At 44.6% G+C, this 24,286-nt stretch overlaps 1 protein-coding gene across 1 annotated transcript in view; it reads right to left on the bottom strand.

Moving 5' to 3' along the window:
* Positions 1–509: 509 nt before the first annotated feature.
* spata20 (spermatogenesis associated 20) overlaps positions 510–24,286 on the bottom strand; it is a 68,060-nt gene continuing 44,283 nt past the window's right edge. Inside the window, exon 15 of the mRNA XM_020460470.2 lies at positions 510–1,578. Within this exon, the coding sequence (XP_020316059.1) occupies positions 1,408–1,578 (171 nt within the window). The 3' untranslated portion in view covers positions 510–1,407. The remainder of the gene's footprint in view (positions 1,579–24,286) is intronic.

Genomic DNA, 24,286 nt, shown 5'->3' with positions numbered 1-24,286 from the left:
GACACACATACACACACACACACACAGTTTACATTCCTCAGTATGAATCCTAGAGAGCAGTGAGACAGTGAGAGATGAAAAAAACCAGTGTCCGTGTGGGTATTTATAGTACAGGAGTCTGAGGCGCAGGATGGAGATAAGTATTACGGACAGGGGACTCTTCTCATAGGCTGCATTCCTGTTTACATTGGTTGAGGAGAGATTGGCTGTATGGGCTTCTTAGGGACGCTTCACACAGTGACATTCCAGGATACACATCACGCTAAGTGGTCCATTATCAAACATGGGGGGAGGGGGAGGGAAGAGGGGGACATGGAAATGTATGGTGCTTCATACTTCAGTATCGTAGTAGCCAAAGTCAGACAAGGTGGGGAGTCGGGAGAGCAGGATATGGAGAGAAGGTGCCTTTAGCCTCCAGTGTATATTTTGTTTACTTTTCAGAGTCGCGGCCCCCTAGTTCCACTTGATGATCCATCATCCCACACATTTAGTAAACACAGAACAGAATAATAAGAGTATTCAAGTACTGTTTATTTGCAGATTTAGAGCTGTAGAGTGTTCCATACATCGTATGCATAGTCTATACATCTATGGGTCTTTATACTATAGTTTGGGCATCATAGCATGCTAGAGGGCATTAACAGGCTACGGGGGTGAGTTATGGAGAGAAAAGGGCAGTTCATAGCGCATTCAAGCACGCACACGCTTCTCCTGTCTGCTCCATGCAAGAGCTTGTGTGATAATATCAGCAAAGGAGAAGAACATTCTGTATGAGTTCATCCATAAAGAGAGTTCTCTACTACATCTTCAGACCAATTCCTCAATGCATCCCTGGAACACTATCTATCAACATCTACCAGTGGAGGCTGCTGAGGGGAGGACGGCTCTTAATAATGTCCGGGAATGGAGTCAATGGAATGGTATCAAACGTGGTTGCCATTGGTTGATACCATTCCATTGACTCCAATCCGGCCATTACTATGAGCCGTCCTCCCCTCATCAGCCTCCACTGACATCTACACACAGTTTATTAGTGTACTGCTGAAGAACTGATACGGCCTTTGCTTGGTATCGCTTTATTAGGTCTGTGACTAAGTTATGCAGACAACTGCTGTTATTGGAACTACTGGCTTGTGACTCCTAGAGATTACGCGCCTCCACATCTTGATATACGTGGTGGGTCCCACTATCTACAGAGCATTTAGACTGGGCCCTTATGGCCAGGGAGAGTATGGTTACTGTAGGGTTACAGAGGGATGTGTTATACCTGCTGTGCAGGAGGTTAAACTAAGGTAGAGGTGGAGGTGAGCAGGGCAGGGTTAGGACTGGGTTAGCTGGAGCAGGTTAGGACAGGGTTAATCTGGTCCTCTCTCCCTCTATGTCTCTCGCCATCCCTCCCGCTCTTCTTTACTCTAGCAGTAGCCTGCGTAGCTCCTGTGGGTCTGTGACAGGCAGGGCACAGGTGAAGTCCTCACACACGTATGCTGTGGCACTGCCACCCTGGCAGGTCAGGGAGGAGAGGATGGGTAGACGCTGGTACAGGTAGCCCTCTGTCTCCCCATCAGCTAACATCAGGACCTGGAGAGAGAGAGAGAGAGGCAGACAGAGGAATAGCAAATGCTGGTATATATTGTACACACAAGTGTACTTAAAAGGGTACAAACGCTCGTCACTGTTGTGGTACCCTGTTAGGTACAACCATTTAGTTATAGGTACATAATTGTACCCTTGCAGTTTGTACCTTAAAAGAGCCAATAGTGTACCTTGGGGTACGAGAAAGTACCTTTCCTATATGTAGTCCATAGGTACAAAAGCGCACCTTTAGAAAAAGGTAAACATTTGTATTTTTAGGTTACCACCAAAGTGACAAAGTCGTTCCTTTTAAAATGTACCTCTAAACATTATTGGGGGTGTTGTTCTTACACTGTAGTGTATAAAAACATACTTGCATATTTCCCAGGGTGTCTTTCAAGTGAATGTCTTTGTTACCAGTACCACTCATGACTGTTTGCTAGTGACAGAGACATGGTTGTTACATTAAATGGATTTAACCCCTTTAGCCTTCACCAAGTGAGTGCCTAAGCAAATGTTTTATCATTTAAATTAAAAAACTCTTTATGACAAGAAATGTCATACAGTGCCTTCAGAAAGTATTCACACCCCTTGACCTTTTCCACATTTTCTTATGTTACAGCCTGAATTGAAAATGTATTCAATTGAGATTTTGTGTCACAAGGCTACACACAGTAACCCATAATGTCAAAGTGGAACTTTGTTTTTAGAATTTTTGACAAATGAATAAAAAATTAAACCCTGAAAGGTCTTCTGTCAACAAGTCTTCAACCCCTTTGTTATGGCAAGTCTAAATATGTTCAGGAGTAAAAATGTGCTTCACAAATCAAATAACGAGTTGCATGGATTCACTCTGTGTGCAATAATAGCGGTTAACATGATTTATTTATGACTACCCCATCGCTGTGCCCCACACATAAAATTATCTGCAAGGTCCCTCAATCAAGTAGTACATTTGAAGCACAGATTCAACCACAAAGACCAGGGAGGTTTCCCAATGCCTCGCAAAAAAATTGGTAGATAGGTAAAAACTAAAAAAGCAGATTCTGAATATCCATTTGAGCATGGTGAAGATATGAAAGGGCCAATGCAGTAGGGCTGTACCCAACATAACAAAAATGTTGGTCCACTGAGTCATCCCGACTGAGAGTTATCCAATCGAATCGATGTTTAAAATGATTTTTTCCATATATAGACAGACACACCCTGTGTGTTTGAATAAAACCAACTACATATGTACTGAGCTTGTCTGATGCTTTAAGCACACTGCTTGATGAAATAATTAAGACATACAAATGACTCAGGAAAGTGCCCGGTGGTCACACTGTGTTGGAAAAAAAGGACAGCTTTGTGCCTGTGTGACTGGCAAACGTTGCCTCGCTCTCCTCCCTACTGCAGCGGAAAAGCACCGCAGCCCAGCAAGTGTTTATTGCGCTGTCCGTGCAACATAATTACAGCCATTTAAGCTAAGTTTCTTATTTGTTTCCGACAAAAGTTCTGTTACCGAAATCCCTAATTTGTCTAGAAAATACATTCCCTATTCCCTCAACCCTTGCTCTCTTTATGTGGAACATGGAAGCATCGCAGGCATGTGACCAACAGGGCCTGACCTATAGCCTATCATAATAACATCGATACATTGTTATAACCAAACTCTGAACACGGTAACGCCGACAGCAAAATGGATGCGTACGACGTGAAAAAACTCGAAATGGGCGAATGTTCACTGGTTGCTCAGGAGGGAAAGGGAAAGTCAGATCTATGGAAGACATTTGACTTAGTTGTGGAGACTACTGGAGATAAAGAAAATGCTGTTAGATAACAATATAATTAGTTTCTGACCATTTGAAACGGTGTAAACAAGACCAAATAAATAAGAGAGTGTACCAGAGAGTCTGTTCTAACAGAAAATATATATATATATAAAATATTTATTACGGCAGACTAAAAACAGTATCATGCATTTGTGAATTAAGGTTAATTTATTGTTTAGGCCAATTATTCAAAGCTCCCTTTGTTATTTAATTTGAACACTAAAATCCCTGATTTCATTTCAAAGCATGAATTTCTCGAATGCTGTGTGCTCTTTAATTACTTGTTACTTTTATCTCTTATTCTTATCTGTATTTTTTTTAAACTTCATTGTTGGTTAAGGGGCTCGCAAGTAAGCGTTTCACTGTAAGGTGTTGTATACCTGTTGTATGTGACTAATAAAATGTGAGTTGATGGCATATATAGGCCTAAGTAAGTTACAGTAATATTACTCAACAGGATGTGCTCTTAGGCCTACTGGTGGTGGTTACACAAGGCTACGAATGACAACAACATTACTGAATATTATAATGATGATCATAATAATACTAATTGAAATTATAACAATAAGATGGAGATCAAGAGAAAGGAGGCTATAGGAGTGAGAGCTGCGTACATATTATGTTTGACAAACAGTTGCTGTTAGATAACAATATTATTTTTCTGCCTGTCTGGAACAGTGTGAACGCTAAATAAATGATGAGTAATACCAGTCTGTTCTAACGAGAGAGAGAAAATGGGAAAGCTGTTATTACAGCAGAGCAAAGATTTAAAAACAGACAAATCTGTGAAAATTGCTTTATCCAACATTTTGCCATCGCATGAGGCTTGGTGCTCACGGAATCATTAGGCTACAAACACTGAAACAGGCAACAGAAGCAAGATCCGTCTTATTTCTAAACACATAGAGTGCAATCAGAAAGTATTCAGACCCCTTCCCTTGTATACATTTTGTTACATTACAGCCTTATTCTAAAATGCATTTTTACCTCATCAATCTACACACAATACCCCATAATGACAAATAAAAGTCTGAAAAACCTCATTTACACAAGTATTCAGACCCTTTGCTATGAGACTCGTAATTGAGCTCAGGTGCATCCTGTTTCCAATGATAATCCTTGAGATGTTTCTACAACTTGATTCTACAATTCAGATTGAACACGATTTGGCAAGGCACACACCTGTCTATATAAGGTCCCACAGTTGCCAGTGCATGTCAGAACGAAAACCAAGCCATGAGGTCAAAGGATTGAAATGATTCTACAACTTGATTCTACAATTCAGATTGAACACGATTTGGCAAGGCACACACCTGTCTATATAAGGTCCCACAGTTGCCAGTGCATGTCAGAACGAAAACCAAGCCATGAGGTCAAAGGAATTGTCCGTAGAGCTCTGAGACAGGATTGTATCGAGGCACAGATCTGGGGAAGGGTACCAAAACATTTCTGCAGCATTGAAGGTCCCAAAGAACACAGTGGGCTCCATCATTATTAAATGGAAGAAGTTTGGAACCACCAAGAATCTCTCTAGAGCTGGTTGCCTGGCCAAACTGAACAATCGAGGGAGAGGGCCTTGGTCAGGGAGGTGACCAAGAACCCAATGGTCACTCAGACAGAGCTCCAGATTTCCTCTGTGGAGATGGGAGAACCTTCCGGAAGGACAACTATCTCTGCAGGACTTCAATTAGGCCTTTATGGTAGAGTGGCCAGACGGAAGCCACTCCTCAGTAAAAGACACAGCACAGCCTGCTTGGAGTTTGCCAAAAGGCACTTAAAGACTCTCAGACCATGAGAAACAAGATTCTCTGGTCTGATGAAACCAAGATTAAACTTTTTGGCCTGAATGTCAAGCGCCACGTCTGAAGGAAACCTGGCAGAAGGGACTAGGAGACTTGTCAGGATCAAGGCAAAGATGAACGGAGCAAAGTACAGAGAGATCCATGATGAAAACCTGCTCCAGAGCGCTCAGGATCTCAGACTGGGCCGAAGATTCACCTTCCACCAGGACAACGACACTAAGCACACAGCCAAGACAACGCAGGAAAGGCTTCGGGACAAGTCTCTGAATGTCCTTGAGTGACCCAGCCAGTGCCCAGACTTGAACCCGATCGAACATTTCTGGAGAGACCGGAAAATAGCTCTCTGAAAACAGCTGTGCAGCAATGTTCCCCATCCAACCTGACAGAGCTTGAGAGGATCTGCAGAGAAGAATAGGAGAAACTCCCCAAATACAGTTGTGCCAAGCTTCTATCGTCATACCCAAGAAGACTTGAGGCTGCAATCGCTGCCAAAGGTGCTTCAACAAAGTACTGAGTAAAGGGTCTGTATACTTATGTAAATGTGATATTTCAGTGTTTTATTTTTTATAAATTAGCCAAAAATGTGTAAAAAAAAAAAAATTGCTTCGTCATTATTGGGTATTGTGTGTAGATTGTAGAAGAAGTCAAGGGATCAGAATACTGTATATGGATGATGTATAAAGCCAGGCACATTTAACAGTTAGGCTATTGATTACAGACCTAGTTAAGTTGGGGTTTGTTCTCTCCTCAATTTTCTTAGACAATTAGGCTAACTCCACCTCGCACAGCGACTAGTATTACTAGAGAACGTTGGCTATTTTTTTGAACCTTTATTTAACTAGGCAAGTCAGTTAAGAGCAAATTCTTATTTTCAATAACGGCCTAGGAACAGTGGCTGTTCAGGGACAGAACGACAGATATTGTACCTTGTCAGCTCAGGGATTTGAACTTGCACCCTTCCACCTACGAGTCCAACGCTCTAACCACGAGGCTACGCTGCCGCCCCACAACGTCTGTCATTCCGTTGGACGATTTGGACGAAGCCCCTGTAATTCTTTCTTTTTTCCCCAATAAATGTTACTCTGAAGATGTTTTCTAGGCGTGAAGATATTTCAACAAGTCCATTTGTTTCACTAATTTCGAAACCTTACCAAACCATCTCTGGTATAGTGTCACCATAATATTTGAATTGAGGAAGTGTGATCATAATCATTAGGATATTGTGATCGAAATGTCCCCCAGCCTTCAGATGTGAGCTAAACAGTGCACTTGCACGTTAGATGTGTTTTAAGGCTATGGATGTGAAAGTGAATCTATCATTTTCAAATGTTTAGGTCAGTTGTATTCTGCATTGCAATCTATTAACAGCAAGGGTTACATTAAATAGGCGCAAAATATGTTTTATTGATGAATTTGTCAATATTCAAATCATATGCAGAAAACATGAAGAAAAACATTTACTGTGAAAGTTGATACATGTCCCTTGTACTGTCCCTTGTACTGTCCCTTGTACTGTCCCTTGTACTGTCCCTTGTACTGTCCCTTGTACTGTCCCTTGTACTGTCCCTTGTACAGTTGAAGTCGGAAGTTTACATACACTTAGGTTGAAGTCATTAAAACTCGTTTTTCAACCACGCCACAAATTTCTTGTTAACAAACTATAGTTCTGGCAAGTCGGCTAGGACATCTACTTTGTGCATGACACAAGTAATTTTTCCAACAATTGTTTACAGATTATTTCACTTATAATTCACTGTATCACAATTCCTGTGGGTCAGAAGTTTACATACACTAAGTTGACAGTGCCTTTTAACAGCTTGGAAAATTCCAGAAAATTTGAGTCAATTGGAGGTGTACCTGTGGATGTGTTTCAAGGCCAACCTTCAAACTCAGTGCCTCTTTGCTTGATATCATGGGAAAATCAAAATAAATCAGCCAAGACCTCAGAAAAAAAATGGAGACCTCCACAAGTCTGGTTCATCCTTGGGAGCAATTTCCAAGCGCCTGAAGGTACCACGTTCATCGGTACAAACAATAGTACGCAAGTATAAACACCACAGGACCACGCAGCCGTCATACCGCTCAGGTAGAAGACACGTTCTGTCTCCTAAAGTGCAAATCAATCTTAGAACAACAGCAAAGGACCTTGTGAAGATGCTGGAGGAAACAGGTACAAAAGTATCTATATCCACAGTAAAACGAGTCCTATATCAACATAACCTGAAAGGCCGTTCAGCAAGGAAGAAGCCACTGCTCCAAAACCGCCATAAAAAAGTCAGACTACGGTTTGTAACTGCACATGACTCTGGTCTGATGAAACAAAAATAGAACTGTTTGGCCATATTGACCATCGTTATGTTTGGAGGAAAAAGGGGGAGGCTTGCAAGCTGAAGAACACCATCCTAACCCTGAAGCACGGGGGTGGCAGCATCATGTTGTGGGGGTGCTTTGCTGCAGGAGGGACTGGTGCACTTCACAAAATAGATGGTATCATGAGGTAGGGAAATTATGTGGATATATTGAAGCAATATCTCAAGACATCTGTTAGAAAGTTAAAGCTTGGTCGCAAATGGGTCTTCCAAATGGACAATAACCCAAAGCATACTTCCAAAGTTGTGGCAAATGGCATAAGGACAATGAAGTCAAGGTATTGGAGTGGCCATCACAAAGCCCTTACCTCAATCCCATAAACAATTTGTGGGCAGAACTGAAAATGCGTGTGCGAGCAAGGAGGTCTACAAACCTGACTCTGTTACACCAGCTCTGTCAGGAGGAATGGGCCAAAATTCACCCAACTTATTGTGGGAAGCTTGTGGAAGGCTACCCAAAATGTTTGACCCAAGTCAAACAATTTAAAGGCAATGCTACCAAATACTAATTGATTGTATGTAAACTTCTGACCCACTGGGAATGTGATGAAAGAAATAAAAGCTGAAATAAATCATTCTCTCTACTATTATTCTGACATTTCACATTCTTAAAATAAAGTGGTGATCCTAACTGACCTAAGACAGGGAATTTTTACTAGGATTTGTGGAATTGTGAAAAACTGAGTTTAAATGTATTTGGCGAAGGTGTACGTAAACTTCTGACTTCAACTGTAGTCAGCACGATCAATTTATCAAATCAGTTATTGTTTCTTGTTCAAAGCGCGAGCAAAACCTGTCAAACGCAGACATTTCTCTCAAAACACAGGGATGACGACTCGCACGGGACTAGTATTATCAGAGGACCTTGGAGTACTCCCAAAAACAGTATATTATTCTGGCTGGAATTGTTACTCTCCTGCCATGTACAAATGACTGACATGGCAGATTCGGACGGAACTAAAATTACAGATGTGGTGTTTTGCGCTTGTGCACATAATTACATTACCCGACCACCCACAGTAAAACTCATCCTGTCTGAATAGGGCTTAAGGCAAGTGCTGTTTCCTCGTCTCTGCTGCCTCCGATGTATTGTTCTCAATCCCAAAATGCTGGTTCATTTAGCTATTATGCACAGAGCAACATAGGGAAAGGCGCCAATTCTACGGCGCACGGAAGATTTATGTTTCAGAAAAATATGGGGTACAGAAATGTACCATTATACTAAATGATCCACACATGCACAGTAAATGGTACCGAACAGTACCATGTGAGATTGTGTACCTCTGAAGGTACATTGTGTATTTTGACATTGTTGTACCCCAGGGAACAATACTGTACCCTAACCCTACCCTTCCGAGAATGTAGCCCTGTCAGGAGAGAGAAGGGGGGGGGGGGTGATGATAACAAGGAGGTAGCTTTTTCAATCAACAATCACTCTTTTTATCGACGAGGGCAGCTCTGCACTGTGCATGACTCACAGTGTGTGAGACTAGGTTGTGTGTGTGTGTGTGTGTGTAGGTAGGGGGGGGTCTGTTTTCCAGACTTCTCATCAGGAAGCGCCACATTCATATCGATCCCCTTTCCACCTCCCTGTGCCTCCCCCTCTCCCCGAAATAACTTCATAAGACTAGGGTCGATGCCCCCCATCACACCAGTTACAGTGAGAAAGAATGTGTGTGTGTGTGTGGTCACTGAGAGGCAGCAGGACATCAATGTTCCTCTGCTTCCTGTGAAATGCGTGTCACTTCCTTTAGCCTGTCAGACAATCTGGCTCCCCAAAGAGTGGGGGAGAGAAAGATGGAGGGAGAGAGGGATGGATGGAGAACAGGAGGACTCATGAGAAGAGGAGGAGGGAGAGGGTGACCCGCTGCTGACCTTTTACCTGAGGAATTGCGGTCGGTCTCTAGTTTATCTACATGGAACGAGCGTCTTGTTGCGGTCATGTCACTAATGGGCTGGTTCCATTTCAACTGCTAGTCCCTAGCCCCTAACCCCTTGGCACTTCATAGATCTGACAGGATTGGATGGACATTAGAAATGTTGTCATTAACTCTCCCTCTAAGTAAAATGTCCTTTTTTTTCCTCCGGTGCTTATCCTCTCAGATCTGAGTGAAGTTACTGGGGAGTAGTGCCTAGTAGTGAACTTGGAACAAGGCCCGAGGTTTAGTGAGCAGTGGGCTTTAATACTGAGACGTGGCAGGACACTATATTTACAGAGCGAGAGAAAGAGCTTTTGTTTGGCATAACACCAAAATATGTTTTATTTTATTTATCTTCGGGGAACACTGGTGAGAAGTGTGATGGAATGTGGGCAGAACAGCATGACTGTTGCCATGGAGACGAAAGAAGGATTTCCCCGGCCTGCTGAACCCTTCTACTGGACTGCTCTTCCTCTCTTTCAGTCTCTTTCTTCCCCTCCTTTCTTTCTTTCTTTGTTTCTTTGTTTCTTTGTTTCTTTGTTTCTTTCTTTGTTTCTTTCTTTCTTTCTTTCTTTCTTTCTTTCTTTCTTTCTTTCTTTCTTTCTTTCTTTCTTTCTTTCTTTCTTTCTTTCTTTCTTTCTTTCTTTCTTTCTTTCTTTCTTTCTGTTCCACTCCTACCTCTTTTCTTTCTCTCTTCCTCACTCTTCTTCTCTCGGTCTCCTTCTTTCTTATCTGTCACGTGTCAGAAAGCATACCTACTTCTCTATGGATGTCATGTTTCTATCTGTATCCAGTCATACACCTGGGGACAATACATGGCAAAGGCTCTATGTTAGAGTGTGTGTATAGTTGGATTCGTAGTCTGTGTGTGTGTGTGTGTTCTAGGTGAGTGAGTCTGTAGTTCGTTAGTACAGACGGCACAGTTGGCTGCACACAACAGCATTGCTAAACTCCCACAGGCTTCGTCCCCTCATACTCTGACTGACCCTGCTACCGCAGGCACGTACACTGCTGTGTTGCATTTGTGCCAAACTCCACTTCTTCCATGAAGTTTAAACCGTGCAGCGATATTATGAGCTGTCCCACCTGTGTGCGTGTGTGTGTGTGTGTGTGTGTGTGTGTGTGCGTGTGCGCTAGAGAACAGATGGCTCAGGCTTATGACACAGAGTAATAGAACTAACAGTGTAGCCTACCTGCACTGCCACAAATAAACAGACACATACACAGGAGCCCACTGCCTGCTGACACACACACACACACACACAGACACACACACACACACACACAATTTATGAGCTCCCGAATCCTGACACACCTGAGGAAGAGTGATGAGCATAACATCTCTGAAATCCTGGGCTTTGTGCAGCCATGCATGAAGAGATGTACTCTCTCTCTCTCTCTCTCTCACTCACACCCACTCACTCACTCACATAGAGTCGAGGACCTGTTCAGTCACTGAAACAACCTGGCATCTGGACATCCCCGCAGGCAACACAGACGCCGCTCTGACGTGTGGCGAACAGCGCGGGCACACATGCAAAACACACACGCAGTCAGCCGCTCACATCACCGCAAGATACATGTATTAATGTAATATCTAACGAGAGAGAGGGAGGCCGAGGGAGAGAGGCCAGGCGAGAGGCAGAGGGAGAGAGACCAGGCGAGAGGCCGAGGGAGAGAGGCCAGGCGAGAGGCAGAGGGAGAGAGACCAGGCGAGAGGCAGAGGGAGAGAGGCCGAGGGTGAGAGACAGAGGGTGAGAGACCAGGCGAGAGGCAGAGGGAGAGAGGCCGAGGGTGAGAGACCGAGGGTGAGAGGCCAGGCGAGAGGCCGAGGGTGAGAGACCAGTCGAGAGGCCGAGGGAGAGAGACCAGTCGAGAGGCCGAGGGAGAGAGACCAGGCGAGAGGCCGAGGGAGAGAGACCAGGTGAGAGGCCGAGGGAGAGAGACCAGGCGAGAGGCAGTGAGAGGAATACAGTGGGGAGAACAAGTATTTGATATACTGCCGATTTTGCAGGTTTTCCTACTTACAAAGCATGTAGAGGTCTGTAATTTTTTATCATAGGTACACTTCAACTGTGAGAGACAGAATCTAAAACAAAAATCCAGAAAATCACATTGTATGATTTTTAAGTAATTAATTTGCATTTTATTGCATGACATAAGTATTTGATCACCTACCAATCAGTAAGAATTATGGCTCTCACAGACCTGTTAGTTTTTCTTTAAGAAGCCCTCCTGTTCTCCACTCATTACCTGTATTAACTGCACCTGTTTGAACTCGTTACCTGTATAAAAGACACCTGTCCACACACTCAATCAAACAGACTCCAAACTATCCACAATGGCCAAGACCAGAGAGCTGTGTAAGGACATCAGGGTTAAATTGTAGACCTGCCCAAGGCTGGGATGGGCTACAGGACTATAGGCAAGCAGCTTGGTGAGAAGGCAACAACTGTTGGCGCAATTATTAGAAAATGGAAGAAGTTCAAGATGACGGTCAATCACCCTCGGTCTGAGGCTCCATGCAAGATCTCACCTCGTGGGGCATCAATGATCATGAGGAAGGTGAGGGATCAGCCCAGAACTACACGACAGGACCTGGTCAATGACCTGAAGAGAGCTGGGACCACAGTCTCAAAGAAAACCATTAGTAACACACTATACCGTCATGGATTAAAATCCTGCAGTGCACGCAAGGTCCCCCTGCTCAAGCCAGCGCATGTCCAGGCCTGTCTGAAGTTTGCCAATGATCATCTGGATGATCCAGAGGAGGAATGGGAGAAGGTCATGTTGTCTGAAGAGACAAAAAAATAGCTTTTTGGTCTAAACTCCACTCGCCGTGTTTGGAAGAAGAAGAAGGATGAGTACAACCCCAAGAACCCCATCCCAACCGTGAAGCATGGAGGTGGAAACATCATTCTTTGGGGATGCTTTTCTGCAAAGGGGACAGGACGACTGCACCATATTGAGGGGAGGATGGATGGGGCCATGTATCGCGAGATCTTGGCCAACAACCTCCTTCCCTCAGTAAGAGCATTGAAGATGGGTCGTGGCTGGGTCTTCCAGCATGACAACGACCCGAAACACACAGCCAGGGCAACTAAGGAGTGGCTCCGTAAGAAGCATCTCAAGGTCCTGGAGTGGCCTAGCCAGTCTCCAGACCTGAACCCAATAGAAAATTTTTGGAGGGAGCTGAAAGTCCGTATTGCCCAGCGACAGCCCCGAAACCTGAAGGATCTGGAGAAGGTCTGTATGGAGGAGTGGGCCAAAATCCCTGCTGCAGTGTGTGCAAACCTGGTCAAGAACTACAGGAAACGTATGATCTCTGTAATTGCATACAAAGGTTTCTGTACCAACTTTTAAGTTATGCTTTTCTGATGTATCAAATACTTTTGTCATGCAATAAAATGCAAATTAATTACTTAAAAATCATACAATGTGATTTTCTGGATTTTTGTTTTAGATTCCGTCTCCCATAGTTGAAGTGCACATATGATAAAAATGACAGACCCCTACATGCTCTGTAAGTAGGAAAACCTGCAAAAAAAAAAACAGCAGTGTATGAAATACTTGTTCTCCCAACTGTAGTTGTGGACATGGGGTCTGTGTCAGTGAACTAGGAGTTTTATCAGGAAGTCAACAGACAGTCTAAATCACATGGTGAGGAGACATCGGAAGCCCTGCCGCGTTCCGTTAGCCAACCACTGACAGCCTAACGTCGCTTCAAAACGACTTGTGTTGGAAGTTGAGCGTCGATAAAAAGATATCATCAAGACTGACGCTCAGATTTAAATTTCACAGGAGATTATCCCAAATAAATAACGCCACTTGACTAGGAATTATTACTCGCTCTAAATGCTAAAATACCACTGGGACATTAGTCCCGTTTCAAAAGTCCCCGTTCACTCCACCTACGTCCCACTAGCGTTGTCACCCGCAGCTCAACAACTACCAAAAGATCAGATTGTGTCAAACTACTGGTTTCACACTAAACTGAAAATGAGTATGTGTAGGACTGAAGAGGCTGCGAGGGCGGTCTTAAGCTCGGGACGATTTGGTACTGGGTACACACTAATTGTTGGCACATGGAGCCTGGTAACACTTCACATCAAAGTGGGACTTGAAAAGGGGTGTGATTAAAATGGAGGCTGGACAGGGAGAGAGCCCGCTACAGCTGTATTAGATGGGACTGTTAACAATGCAGAAAATCAGAAAATCAAAATAAACATTCTACCACATTGACCAATATTCTAATTTGGGGGAAGCTCGATTGATTCTGAGTTCGTGCATATAAACGTTTATCCGTGAAAACTGTTTCTAAAGACAATTTTTGTGAAAATCACTTGCGCTGCTCATTCTTTGAAGTCCACAATGTAGGGACGAGTTTGTAAGGGCTATGCTAGGTGGTGATTGACAGAGATCAGCCAATTAAAACCCGTGGCTGTTTCAGCCACACCTGCCTCACACTTCCAGTCAAGTCTCGTTCTGAGGAACTGTGAAGCCAGACGGTTCGACCGAGAGAGAGCTTGCCTCAGGACTACCTGACATGATGATTCCTTGCTGTCCCCAGTCCACCTGGCTGTGCTGCTGCTCCAGTTTCAACTGTTCTGTCTGTGATTATTATTATTTGACCATGCTGGTCATTTATGAACATTTGAACATCTTGGCCATGTTCTGTTATAATCTCCACCCGGCACAGCCAGAAGAGGACTGGCCACCCCACATAGCCTGGTTCCTCTCTAGGTTTCTTCCTAGGTTTTGGCCTTTCTAGGGAGTTTTTCCTAGCCACCGTGCTTCTACACCTGCATTGCTTGCTGTTTGGGGTTTTAGGCTGGGTTTCTGTACAGCACTTTGAGATATCAGCTGATGTACGAAGGGATATATAAATACATTTGATTTGCTAGTGGATGAGATTAGGTACACGCTAAATTAGAGTGTTGAATTAGTAGCTGGACACAGTGGTGAAAGCTGCCCAGGGCCTACCTGTCCAGGGCCTACCTCAAATCAAATCAAATCAAATGTATTTATATAGCCCTTCGTACATCAGCTGATATCTCATAGTGCTGTACAGAAACCCAGCCTAAAACCCCAAACAGCAAGCTATGCAGGTGTAGAAGCACGTAGAAGTACCTGTCCAGGGCCTACCTGTCTTGTCCGGACGCACTGGCCAATCAATGGCATTAAGCTATTTAATCCATGCTTTCTCAAACTCGGTCCTGCACATTTTGTTTTTTGTCCTAGCACTACACAGCTGATTCAAATAATCAAATCGTGATAATGAGTTGGTTATTTGAATCAGCTGTGTAGTGCGAAGGCTAGGACCGAGGGAAACCCTGATCTGATTCATTAATACGATTCGTCCACGGGAACTGGAGAGTGTGAGTGTGTCAAAGAAGTACCAGAGAGGTGAGGAAGAGAGAGGAGAGGAAGAGAGAGGAGAGGAAGAGAGTGGAGAGGAAGAGGAGGAGAGTTAGGGGAAAGAGACAGAAAAATAAGAGAGGGTTGAGGTAGAGGTAGCAGAGAGTGAGAGAGAGAAATCTCAGTCCCAGACGTCGATAGATGCTACCCGATCCTATAGGACAGCCAAGAGAGGAATGACTGAAGGAGAGGATGCTTGCTCGGCGCCATTGACTAGCTGCCTAAGTGAGTGTTTATCAGTCACCAGAAACATCTCCACTCCCTATTGCTCCAAAGCATGCACACACACACACACACACACACACACACACACACACACACACACACACACACACACACACACACACACACACACACACACACACACACACACACACACACAGGTTACATCCTCCAGAGTGGGTGGGTGTGTGTGTATCAGCCTCTACAATCAGTCAACATCCTCACTCTGTATTGTTCCGACGCACAAACGTGATTGGCTACATATTCCTGATTCTCCAGGGTGCGTGTGTGTCTTATCAGTGTGCCTTGGGTATTATTTACACAGCTGCAGTGTGGATAAGAGCTGAGCCTTGTTGAGGAGTGACAGACAACAGGAGACGAAACCGCAGAGAGAGACAGCCAAAGAGGATCTGACGTGGGCTACAACTGGAGTCATTGACAGAGACTGATCGGAGTTTAAACACTGACTGAGTTCGCAAACTTCACATATGCACACTCATCCCTCCCCACCCTTCATCCATCCCAACTTCTCCCTCTTTCTTTTCCCTACGGGAGACGAGAAGGTGAGGGACAGATGGATGGAGACGTGACGATAGAGTGATGATGATAGGAGTTGATTGGAGTGTAATCGTGAAGGAAGGAGAAATGGAGATGTCGGAAGGCTGCAGACAGCTCCCTGAGATGGAATCCGTCTGCTAGAATGTCTAGAGCTGTCAATCAAACTATGGTCTGGCCTCTGACTGGTCGATAGGCTCAGCAGGCGATTAACAGAGTGCAATAAAATGGCTAACACACACACACACACACGCACTCTCTCAGAGTGGGCGATGAGAACCCCCGACAGAACTGGACGACAGGAGGAGGAGAGGAAAGAAGGGAGGAGAGCAGGTGGGGGACGAGTCAAGCTGTTGCATGCTGGGTAGCTCCGAGAACACCTACAGCTCAGAAAAGGACATGGGGGGGGAAGAGGGAAGGGAGAAGAGCAAATGAGAGAAAAGCGTGAATAAGTGAAGGGAGTTGGTAAAAGAGAGGGAAGCAGAGAGAGAGAGGGAAGCAGTAGTGATAGATCAGTAGTGTGTAAGGTGGCAGACTGTTCTATGCTTGTTAAGTCTGCTGACATCCTGTGTCGACAGCAGGGTTGTTACCATTGCTCCTCTCTCCTCTCCCTCCTCTCCCTCCTCTCTCAGCTCTCCTGCACCCTCTTCCCCCCCATCCCTTCCACCCCTCCATCTTACTAATTTCCTCTATTCCCGCCCTTTATCTCTCCCCCTCCTTCCCTCCCCCTTACTCTGTTGGTGTCTCAGAGGTCTTGCTGGAGATGTCATTTGTCTCCCTCGTTTATTACAGACCATTCTAAAGGCCTGGCTGTTAGAGGCCACAAACCTCTGTCCTCAACTCATCCCTCTCTTTCTGTTTCCCCTCCTGAGTCCTCTCCTTACTTTGCCTTCTCATCTTCTCTGCAGTCTTCTCCTGTTTCATCTCTCCATTCCCCTGATCTTCATTCTGCTCGTGTCCTTTCTTACCCCCGTTTCCCTCCTTCCCAAATCACCTGAAAGGATCCCCCAGACTCGCCCAAATACCACCCCCAACAACCCTCCCATATACAAGTACCCCAAGGGCCCCTTCAACACCTGCCACAGACATTTAAGGGCCCTAACAACCTCTCCACATACCCAATCCCCTCCCTGCTGCACTACTTAGTACACTCCCTAGGAAACAAGCCAGAGTAACCTTTCTCATGCTCTTCTCTGGGTCTAATGGTGTACTGCAGACAGTACTAGTGCAGGGAGTCTTCCTAGAAAAGGTATAATTTAAAGTGGAGGTACATACAGTCTAACTGAGATGTTTTCCACAATACAAAGTAGCAGTAGGTGTAGTAGTAGGTGTTAAAATGTATGTTTTGCTGAACATGCTCTATTTTGGTGGCCTCTGGTACATTCTAATGCTAGATTGTATTTTCAAACAGCAACTATCAGGAAATAACACTGATCAAATGTGTTCACACTTGTACAGTGTTTGTTTCATCAGCTGTTGTACAATGTTATATAAAACCACAGGGAAAACTTCATTTTGACTGTCTAGGCCTTTAGGCTTCAAGCTTTCTTTTAAGAGGCTTTTTTTCAGCTATCTACAATCCAGGTATGATTGAAGAAGCAAGCAGGTGTTAAACATGGGCTTTGCTACACAGACAGCAGCATTTGACTATTCTACTGTCACACTTTGGTTGAACTTGGCAATTGATCCACGCTTCACATGCGTGTCGAACTGCGCGGGGGGGGGGGGGGGGGGGGGGGTGACCCGTACGGATCAACTACGGTCCGTTACACCACTACAGTCTAACAATGATGAACAACCAAGTTGACAGAGCTGGGAGTGTTTAAAAAATAATACAAATGGGCAAATATTGTACAATCCAAGTGTACAAAGCTCTTAGAGACGTACCCAAAAAGACACAGCTATAATCGCTGCCAAAGGTGATTCTAACATGTATTGACTCAAGGGTTTGAACATTTATCTAATCTTGATTAAATAAGTATTCAACTCCCATGATTATTTGTTATACTCTTAATTAAAGCGCTGTCAAGTTGGTTGTTCATCATTGTTAGACAGTAGTGGTGTAACGGACCGTAGTTGGCAGCGATTACAGCTGTGTCTTTTTGGGCACGTCTCTAAGAGATTTGTACACCTGGATTGTACAATATTTGCTCATGATTCTTTTTTAAACTCTTCAAGCTCCGTCAAGTTGGTTGTTCATCATTGTTAGACAGTAGAGGTGTAACGGACTGTAGCTGATCCGTGACCTGTACGGACCACCCCCCCACGGTTCGGCACGCATGTGAACCACAGATCAATGGCAAAGTTGAACCATCATAGTGTGAAATACAGTTTTACTGCCGCGGTTACTTTTTAAAGTCATAATTCCCTACGTCTCGATGCAGAGCTGCAGTGAAAAGATAGAGGCAAGACTGATGCTGTGTTTTACTCTGAAGCCTGAAGGTTGATTTGATCATTTTAAAAAAGCATTTGTGTGCACTGTTCACGTGAACGGGGCACGTTGAATCCCAACGAATCAATCCTGGATGCTCGTGCTGCAAAAAGCAAAGAAGAAAATAAGACCATTGACAGCCATGGAGCTGGCGGAGGAGCTGAAGAACTGGAAAAGCCTCCCGCTTCATGTAAGTCTCATGTATGGGACCATTTTGGCTTCCCTGTCAAATATGATGATGGAAGAAGGGTGGTGGACAACACCATTACGGTGTGTTGGCATTGTGCCACAAGAAAGCCGTAGGATCATGGAAATACATGGAGCGTGGCCACACATTTAGAGCGTCATCACCCTGGTGTGTCAGTGACGGGAGCCAACTCATCCCAGAGACAACTTCTCACCGCGGCATTTAAGCAGCCCGTTGCTGCAGAGTCAGACCGGACTAAAGCCATCACCAAATCTATTGGGATGTTTATCGCTGCAGACATGAGGCCATACTCTGTTGTGGAAAACAAAGAGTTGAAAAATATGGCGAAAGGGCTTGAGCCACGCTGCGAAATCCCCTGGCGCACCCACTTCAGTATGAAGATGGACCGAACACACCCCCATTCTCATCGACGGGGCTGTAGTGGAGCAGGTTGGTGTCCACATCAACAACAAACTAGAATGGTCCAAACACACCAAGACAGTCGTGAAGAGGACACGACAAAGCCTGTTCCCCCTCAGGAAACTAAAAAGATTTGGCATGGGTCCTGAGATCCTCAAAAGGTTCTACAGCTGCAATATCGAGAGCATCACTGCCTGTTACGGCAATTGCTCGGCCTCGACCGCAAGGCACTACAGAGGGTAGTGCGTACGGCCCAGTACATCACTGGGGCTAAGCTGCCTGCCACCCAGGACCACTACACCAGGCGGTGTCAGGGAAAGGTCCTAAAAATTGTCAAAGACCCCAGCCACCCCAGTCATAGACTGTTTTCTCTACTACCGTTCTCTTTTTACCCCCAAGACTCCTGAACAGATAATCAAATGGCTACCCGGACTATATGCATTGTGTGCCCCCCCAACCCCTCTTTTATGCTGCTGCTACTCTCTGTTTATCATATATGCATAGTCACTTTAACTATACATTTATGTACATACTACCTCAATTGGGCCGACCAACCAGTGCTCCCTCACATTGGCTAACCGGGCTATCTGCATTGTGTCCCACCCACCAACTCCTCTTTTACACTACTGCTACTCTCTTTTCATCATATATGCATAGTCACTTTAATCATATCTACATGTACATACTACCTCAATCAGCCTGACTAACCGGTGTCTGTATGTATCCTCGCTACTTTTATAGCCTCGCTACTGTATATAGCCTGTCTTTATACTGTTGTTTTATTTCTTTAATTATCTATTGTTCACCTAATACCTTTTTTGCACTATTGGTTAGAGCCTATAAGTAAGCATCGCACTGTAAGGTCTACACCTGTTGTATTCGGGCGCACGTGACAAATACACTTTGATGTAATATCGTGCCAGATCTTTATGAACAGGAAAATATCAAAATTGTTGACGAATTATCCAAGACATCCTCTGTTGCCCTCACCACAGACGGCTGGACCTCCAGGGCAACGGAAAGCTAAGTGAATGTGACTGCTCACTACACCACAGAGAAGTGGGAGATGTGAAGTCCGGTGCTACAGACACGCCCCCTCTATCAGTCACACAGGCACAAATCTGGCGCAGGTACTGCTAGGAGCAGGAGCAGAGTGGAAGCTAGAGAGGCCCAACAGCAATATCCCAACCACCACAGATAACGCCAAGAACCAAGTAAATGCAGTGATAGAGGCTGAACTGGGGCCACAGATAGCTTGCTTTGCACATGTGATCAATTTAGCATCTCAAAGGGGAATCTCAGGTAACCAGATGGACCGCCTCCTTGGGAGGATCAGGAAGGTGGTTTCCTTTTTCCACCGGAGCACAACAGCCACTCATGTGCTTAACACCAAGCAAGAAATGCTACAGCTACCGGCCCACAAGCTCATACACCATGTCACAACAACATGGACCTCCACTTATGACATGTTGGAGAGCCATCTTGAGCAGCAGGCAGCTGTATACTCTGCACTGACAGACAAGACCCTGAAAAAAACATAAAGACATCGTCACCTTGTCTGATGATGACGTGGAAGTGTCAGAGGAGGTCCTCCAGGTGTTCAAACCCCCCAAAAACGGTTACAACCCCAAGGAGCACTGAAACTGCACCGTCTGTGTCCGTGATCCTACCTCTGAAAACAAGGATTCTACAATCCATGGCCCCAAGTGAGGAAGACAGCACCATCACTAGAGATGTCAAGGCTGCCATTAGAGAGGACCTGAACCCCAGATGCCCCCCTAATGCACTGGACTACCTTCATAGAGCTACTGCACTGGATCCAAGGTTTAAGTCCCTGTCTCACCTAGACCCTGCCCTACATTGGAGGACATACAGTGATCTCACCACTGAGATTCTGGCCACTGAAGAGGTAAAAGAAAAAAAAGAAAAAATAGTGAATTACTTAAATAATAAATATAGTGCAGTCTAATCTTAGTCAATGCTATCGCTATTAGAATCATCCATTTTTTACTTGGAATAATAATGGCTTTTATTAAATGTTATTGCCACGATTATAGTTCTATGAAATATGAAAATAAATCATTAGTTTAATAGAACAAGTCATTTTTTCTGCAGGGTCAAAGCCACAGAGCCGACAGGAGCAGACTCAGAGGCACCTCCTCTGCAAAATAATTCAGCCATGAAGGAGCTTTTCGGGGAGACCTTTGCGGGCAAGGACACAGGCAAGACGTTTGCCAACACCATCAAAGAGGAGGCATCCTACAAGGCAGCAAGCGGCGTTTCAGTGGATGGTGTCCCACTGGCATGGTGGAAAAACAATGGAGTGTAAATACCCTCACATTGCCATGACGACAAGACACTACCTGACTGTGCCTGGCACTTCAGTTCCTAGCAAGAGGGTGTTCTCCACGGCAGGGGGCATAGTGACTGCAAAGAGGTCTACCCTCTCCCCAGACAATGTAGATATCCTCATCTTTTGGAGAAAAAAAATAAATAATAATTTATAAGCTCAGGTCTGTTTTGCTTTCTTTCTTTTTGTACTTTTGTTTGATGACGTGGACACAGGCTATTTTTTCATTCACTATTGTTCAAAGGAAGAAGGTATCATGCCTCATATTGCACTTTAATTTAACAATTAGGTATTGAATATTTTATTTGAATATTTTCTTTAAACATTGAAAAGTTCCTTGCTTTAAGTGTTCTTTAAGTAATAAATGGAAAGCAAAGTTGTGTCTCCCTTCTTTTTTTTGCTGATCTGAAAAACGATCCGATCCGTGAGTTTTGTGATCCGTTGCACCACTACTAGACAGTCATTTTCAAGTCGTGCCATAGATTTTCAAGCCCATTTAAGTCAAAACTGTAAATGGGCCACTCGGGAACCTTCAATGTCGTCTTGGTAAGTAACTTGTGTATATTTGGCCTTGGGTTTAAGGTTATTGTCCTTCTGAAAGTTAAAATTTGTCTCCCAGTGTCTGTTGGAAAGCAGGTTTTCCTCTAGGATTGTGCCTGTTCTCAGGTCTTTATTTTTATACAAACAAAACTCCCTAGTCCTTGCTGATGATGAGCATATCCATAACATGACGCAGCTACCACCATGCTTGAAAATATGACGAGTAGTGATGTTGGATTTCCCCCAAACATAATGCTTTATATTCAGGACAAAAAGTACATTTCTTTTCCACATATTTTGCAGTATTACTTTAGTGTCTTATTGCAAACAGGAAGCATGTTTGGCATATTTTCTTATTCTGTACAGACTTTGTCACGACTCCCGCCGAAGTTGGCCCCCCTGCCTGCTCGGGTGGCTCTCGGCGGTCGTCGTCACCGGCCAACTAGCCTCCACCGATCCCTTTTTCTTTTCGGTTAGTTTTGTCTCATTTGTTACACCTGTTACCATTTTGTGTGTGCTTGATTTGCTTCCCTATTTAGCGTGTGGAACCCGCCCCTTTGTTGTGCGGGATTATTTTGATGTTCACGTTGTGTCGTTGGTGTTGTTTGTCCTCTGGACCGTGTTAACCGTTGTTTTGGGTTGGTCAGTGTTTTGGCGCCCTGCGTGTTTGGGCATTTACTTTTGGTGCCACATTAAAGTACATCTTTCCCCTGGACCTCTCTACTCTCTGCGCCCGATTCCTCTCTACACACCTAGCCAGCTGTGACACGTTCTTCTTTTCACTCGGTCATTTAGGTTAGTATTGTGGAGTAACTACAATGCTGTTTATCCATCCTCAGTTTTTACAGAGTGAGTCCATGCCGCTTATGTGACTTAAGAAAATGTAGGTTTGCCATAACAAATGTGTTGAATACTTGACTCAAGACATTTCAGATGTCTCAAGTTGAGGGAGCGTGCAATTGGCATGCTGACTGCAGCAATGTCCACCAGAGCTGCTGCCAGATAAATAAATTAACATTAAAATGACAAAAAACCGCCGCCAACGTTGTTTTAGAGAATTTGGCAGCATGTCCAACCGCAGACAACGCCAGCCCAGGACCTCCACATCTGGCTTCTTCACCTGCGGGATTGACTGAGCCCAGCCATCTGCACAAACTGTCAGAAACTGTCTCAGGGAAGCTCATCTGCATGCTCGCAAGCCTCACCAGGGTCTTGAACTGACGGCAGTTTGGTGTCGTAACTGACTTCAGTGGGCAAATGGGGACTTCATCCCCGCCATCACCTCATGTTTCAGCATGTTGATGCAAGGATCTGTACACAATTCACGGAAGCTGCAAATGTGCCATACTCACCAGACATGACACCCATTGAGCACGTTTGGGATGCTCTGGATCGACGTGAACAGCGTGTTCCAGTTCCCAATAACATGACTAAAAGAATGTGGACACCTGCTCATTTAACATCTCATTACAAAATCATGGGCATTAACATGGAGTTGGTTCCCCGTTTGCTGCTATAAGAAACTCACACTTCTGGAAAGGCTTTACACTAGATGTTGGAGCATTACTGCGGGTAATTGCTTCTATTCAGCGACAAGAGCCTTAGTGAGGTTCGGGCACTGATGTTGGGCACTTAGGCCTGGCTCAGAGTTGCCGTTCCAATACATCCTCAAGGTGTTTGATGGGGTTGAGGTCAGGGCTCTGTGCAGGACAGTTAAGTTCTATCATACCAATCTCAACAAACCATTTCTGTATGGACCTCGCTTTGTGCACAGGGGCATGGTCATGCTGAAACAGGAAAGGGCCTTCTCCAAACTGTTGCCACGAAGTTAGAAGCACAGAATTGTCTAGTATGCTGTAGCGTAGTGTTAAGATTTGCCTTCACTGGAACTAAGGGGCCTTGCCCAAACCATGAAAAACATACCAAAAGAGAAATGACATGGTTACAGTAGGCTAGCCAAGAGGAATGCCCAGTATTTTTTGAAGCTTTCTTTTTGCAGACTATCAACAGCAGCTGGCATATTGCTAGTATGTTTACTATTGTTGGTTAACTTTTGTAATTCGCTTTCCCTAAAAGAAATACGCTCAGTGAGACATCAGTACTGCTCGAGAAGTTGCGTGGTGGCGCTTGAATGAACAGCCAATCAGATTTCTCAAATACAAATAGCATGACATTTACGCGTGTAGTCTTCAACGGTAGACTGCGACAGAGCAGGTAAATGTTGAACTGGAATGCAAAAAGGCACTGAAAAGTTACTGGCCCAACGTGATTTAGTGGCCCCGGGCCAGCGGGCCTTCGTTACTGATGAATGAATGTGCCATTAAACAAGAGCCTGCTGGTTTTCTGTTCTACCTGATAATTCATTTGCACCCCCCTGGTGTCCCAGGTTTAAAACAATGAAAAAACACTCTGGAACTAGCGTTGAGATCCAGAGTTGAGTTTGAGGGCTCTAGATTAGAGCCATGAATATACATGGAATAAACAAAGTACGTGCACTTGTGCTAAAATGCATCAAACTGGACACAGCTCATTCCCCTCAATTAACCCTGCCTTGCCTCAGCCCTGACCGACAGATGACTTCATGATTAGAATTGAATTAAACTACATCGTCTCTCCCTCTGCCTAATGTGTCGTGGAGAACACTTCCCTTGTTATTTTATTTCCTCCGCTCTCTTCTCTCATCTGTC

The sequence above is a fragment of the Oncorhynchus kisutch genome, linkage group LG25 (assembly GCF_002021735.2).
Source record: "Oncorhynchus kisutch isolate 150728-3 linkage group LG25, Okis_V2, whole genome shotgun sequence".
In the NCBI taxonomy this organism is placed as follows: domain Eukaryota; kingdom Metazoa; phylum Chordata; class Actinopteri; order Salmoniformes; family Salmonidae; genus Oncorhynchus; species Oncorhynchus kisutch.
This window is presented reverse-complemented; position numbering and strand designations above follow the sequence as displayed.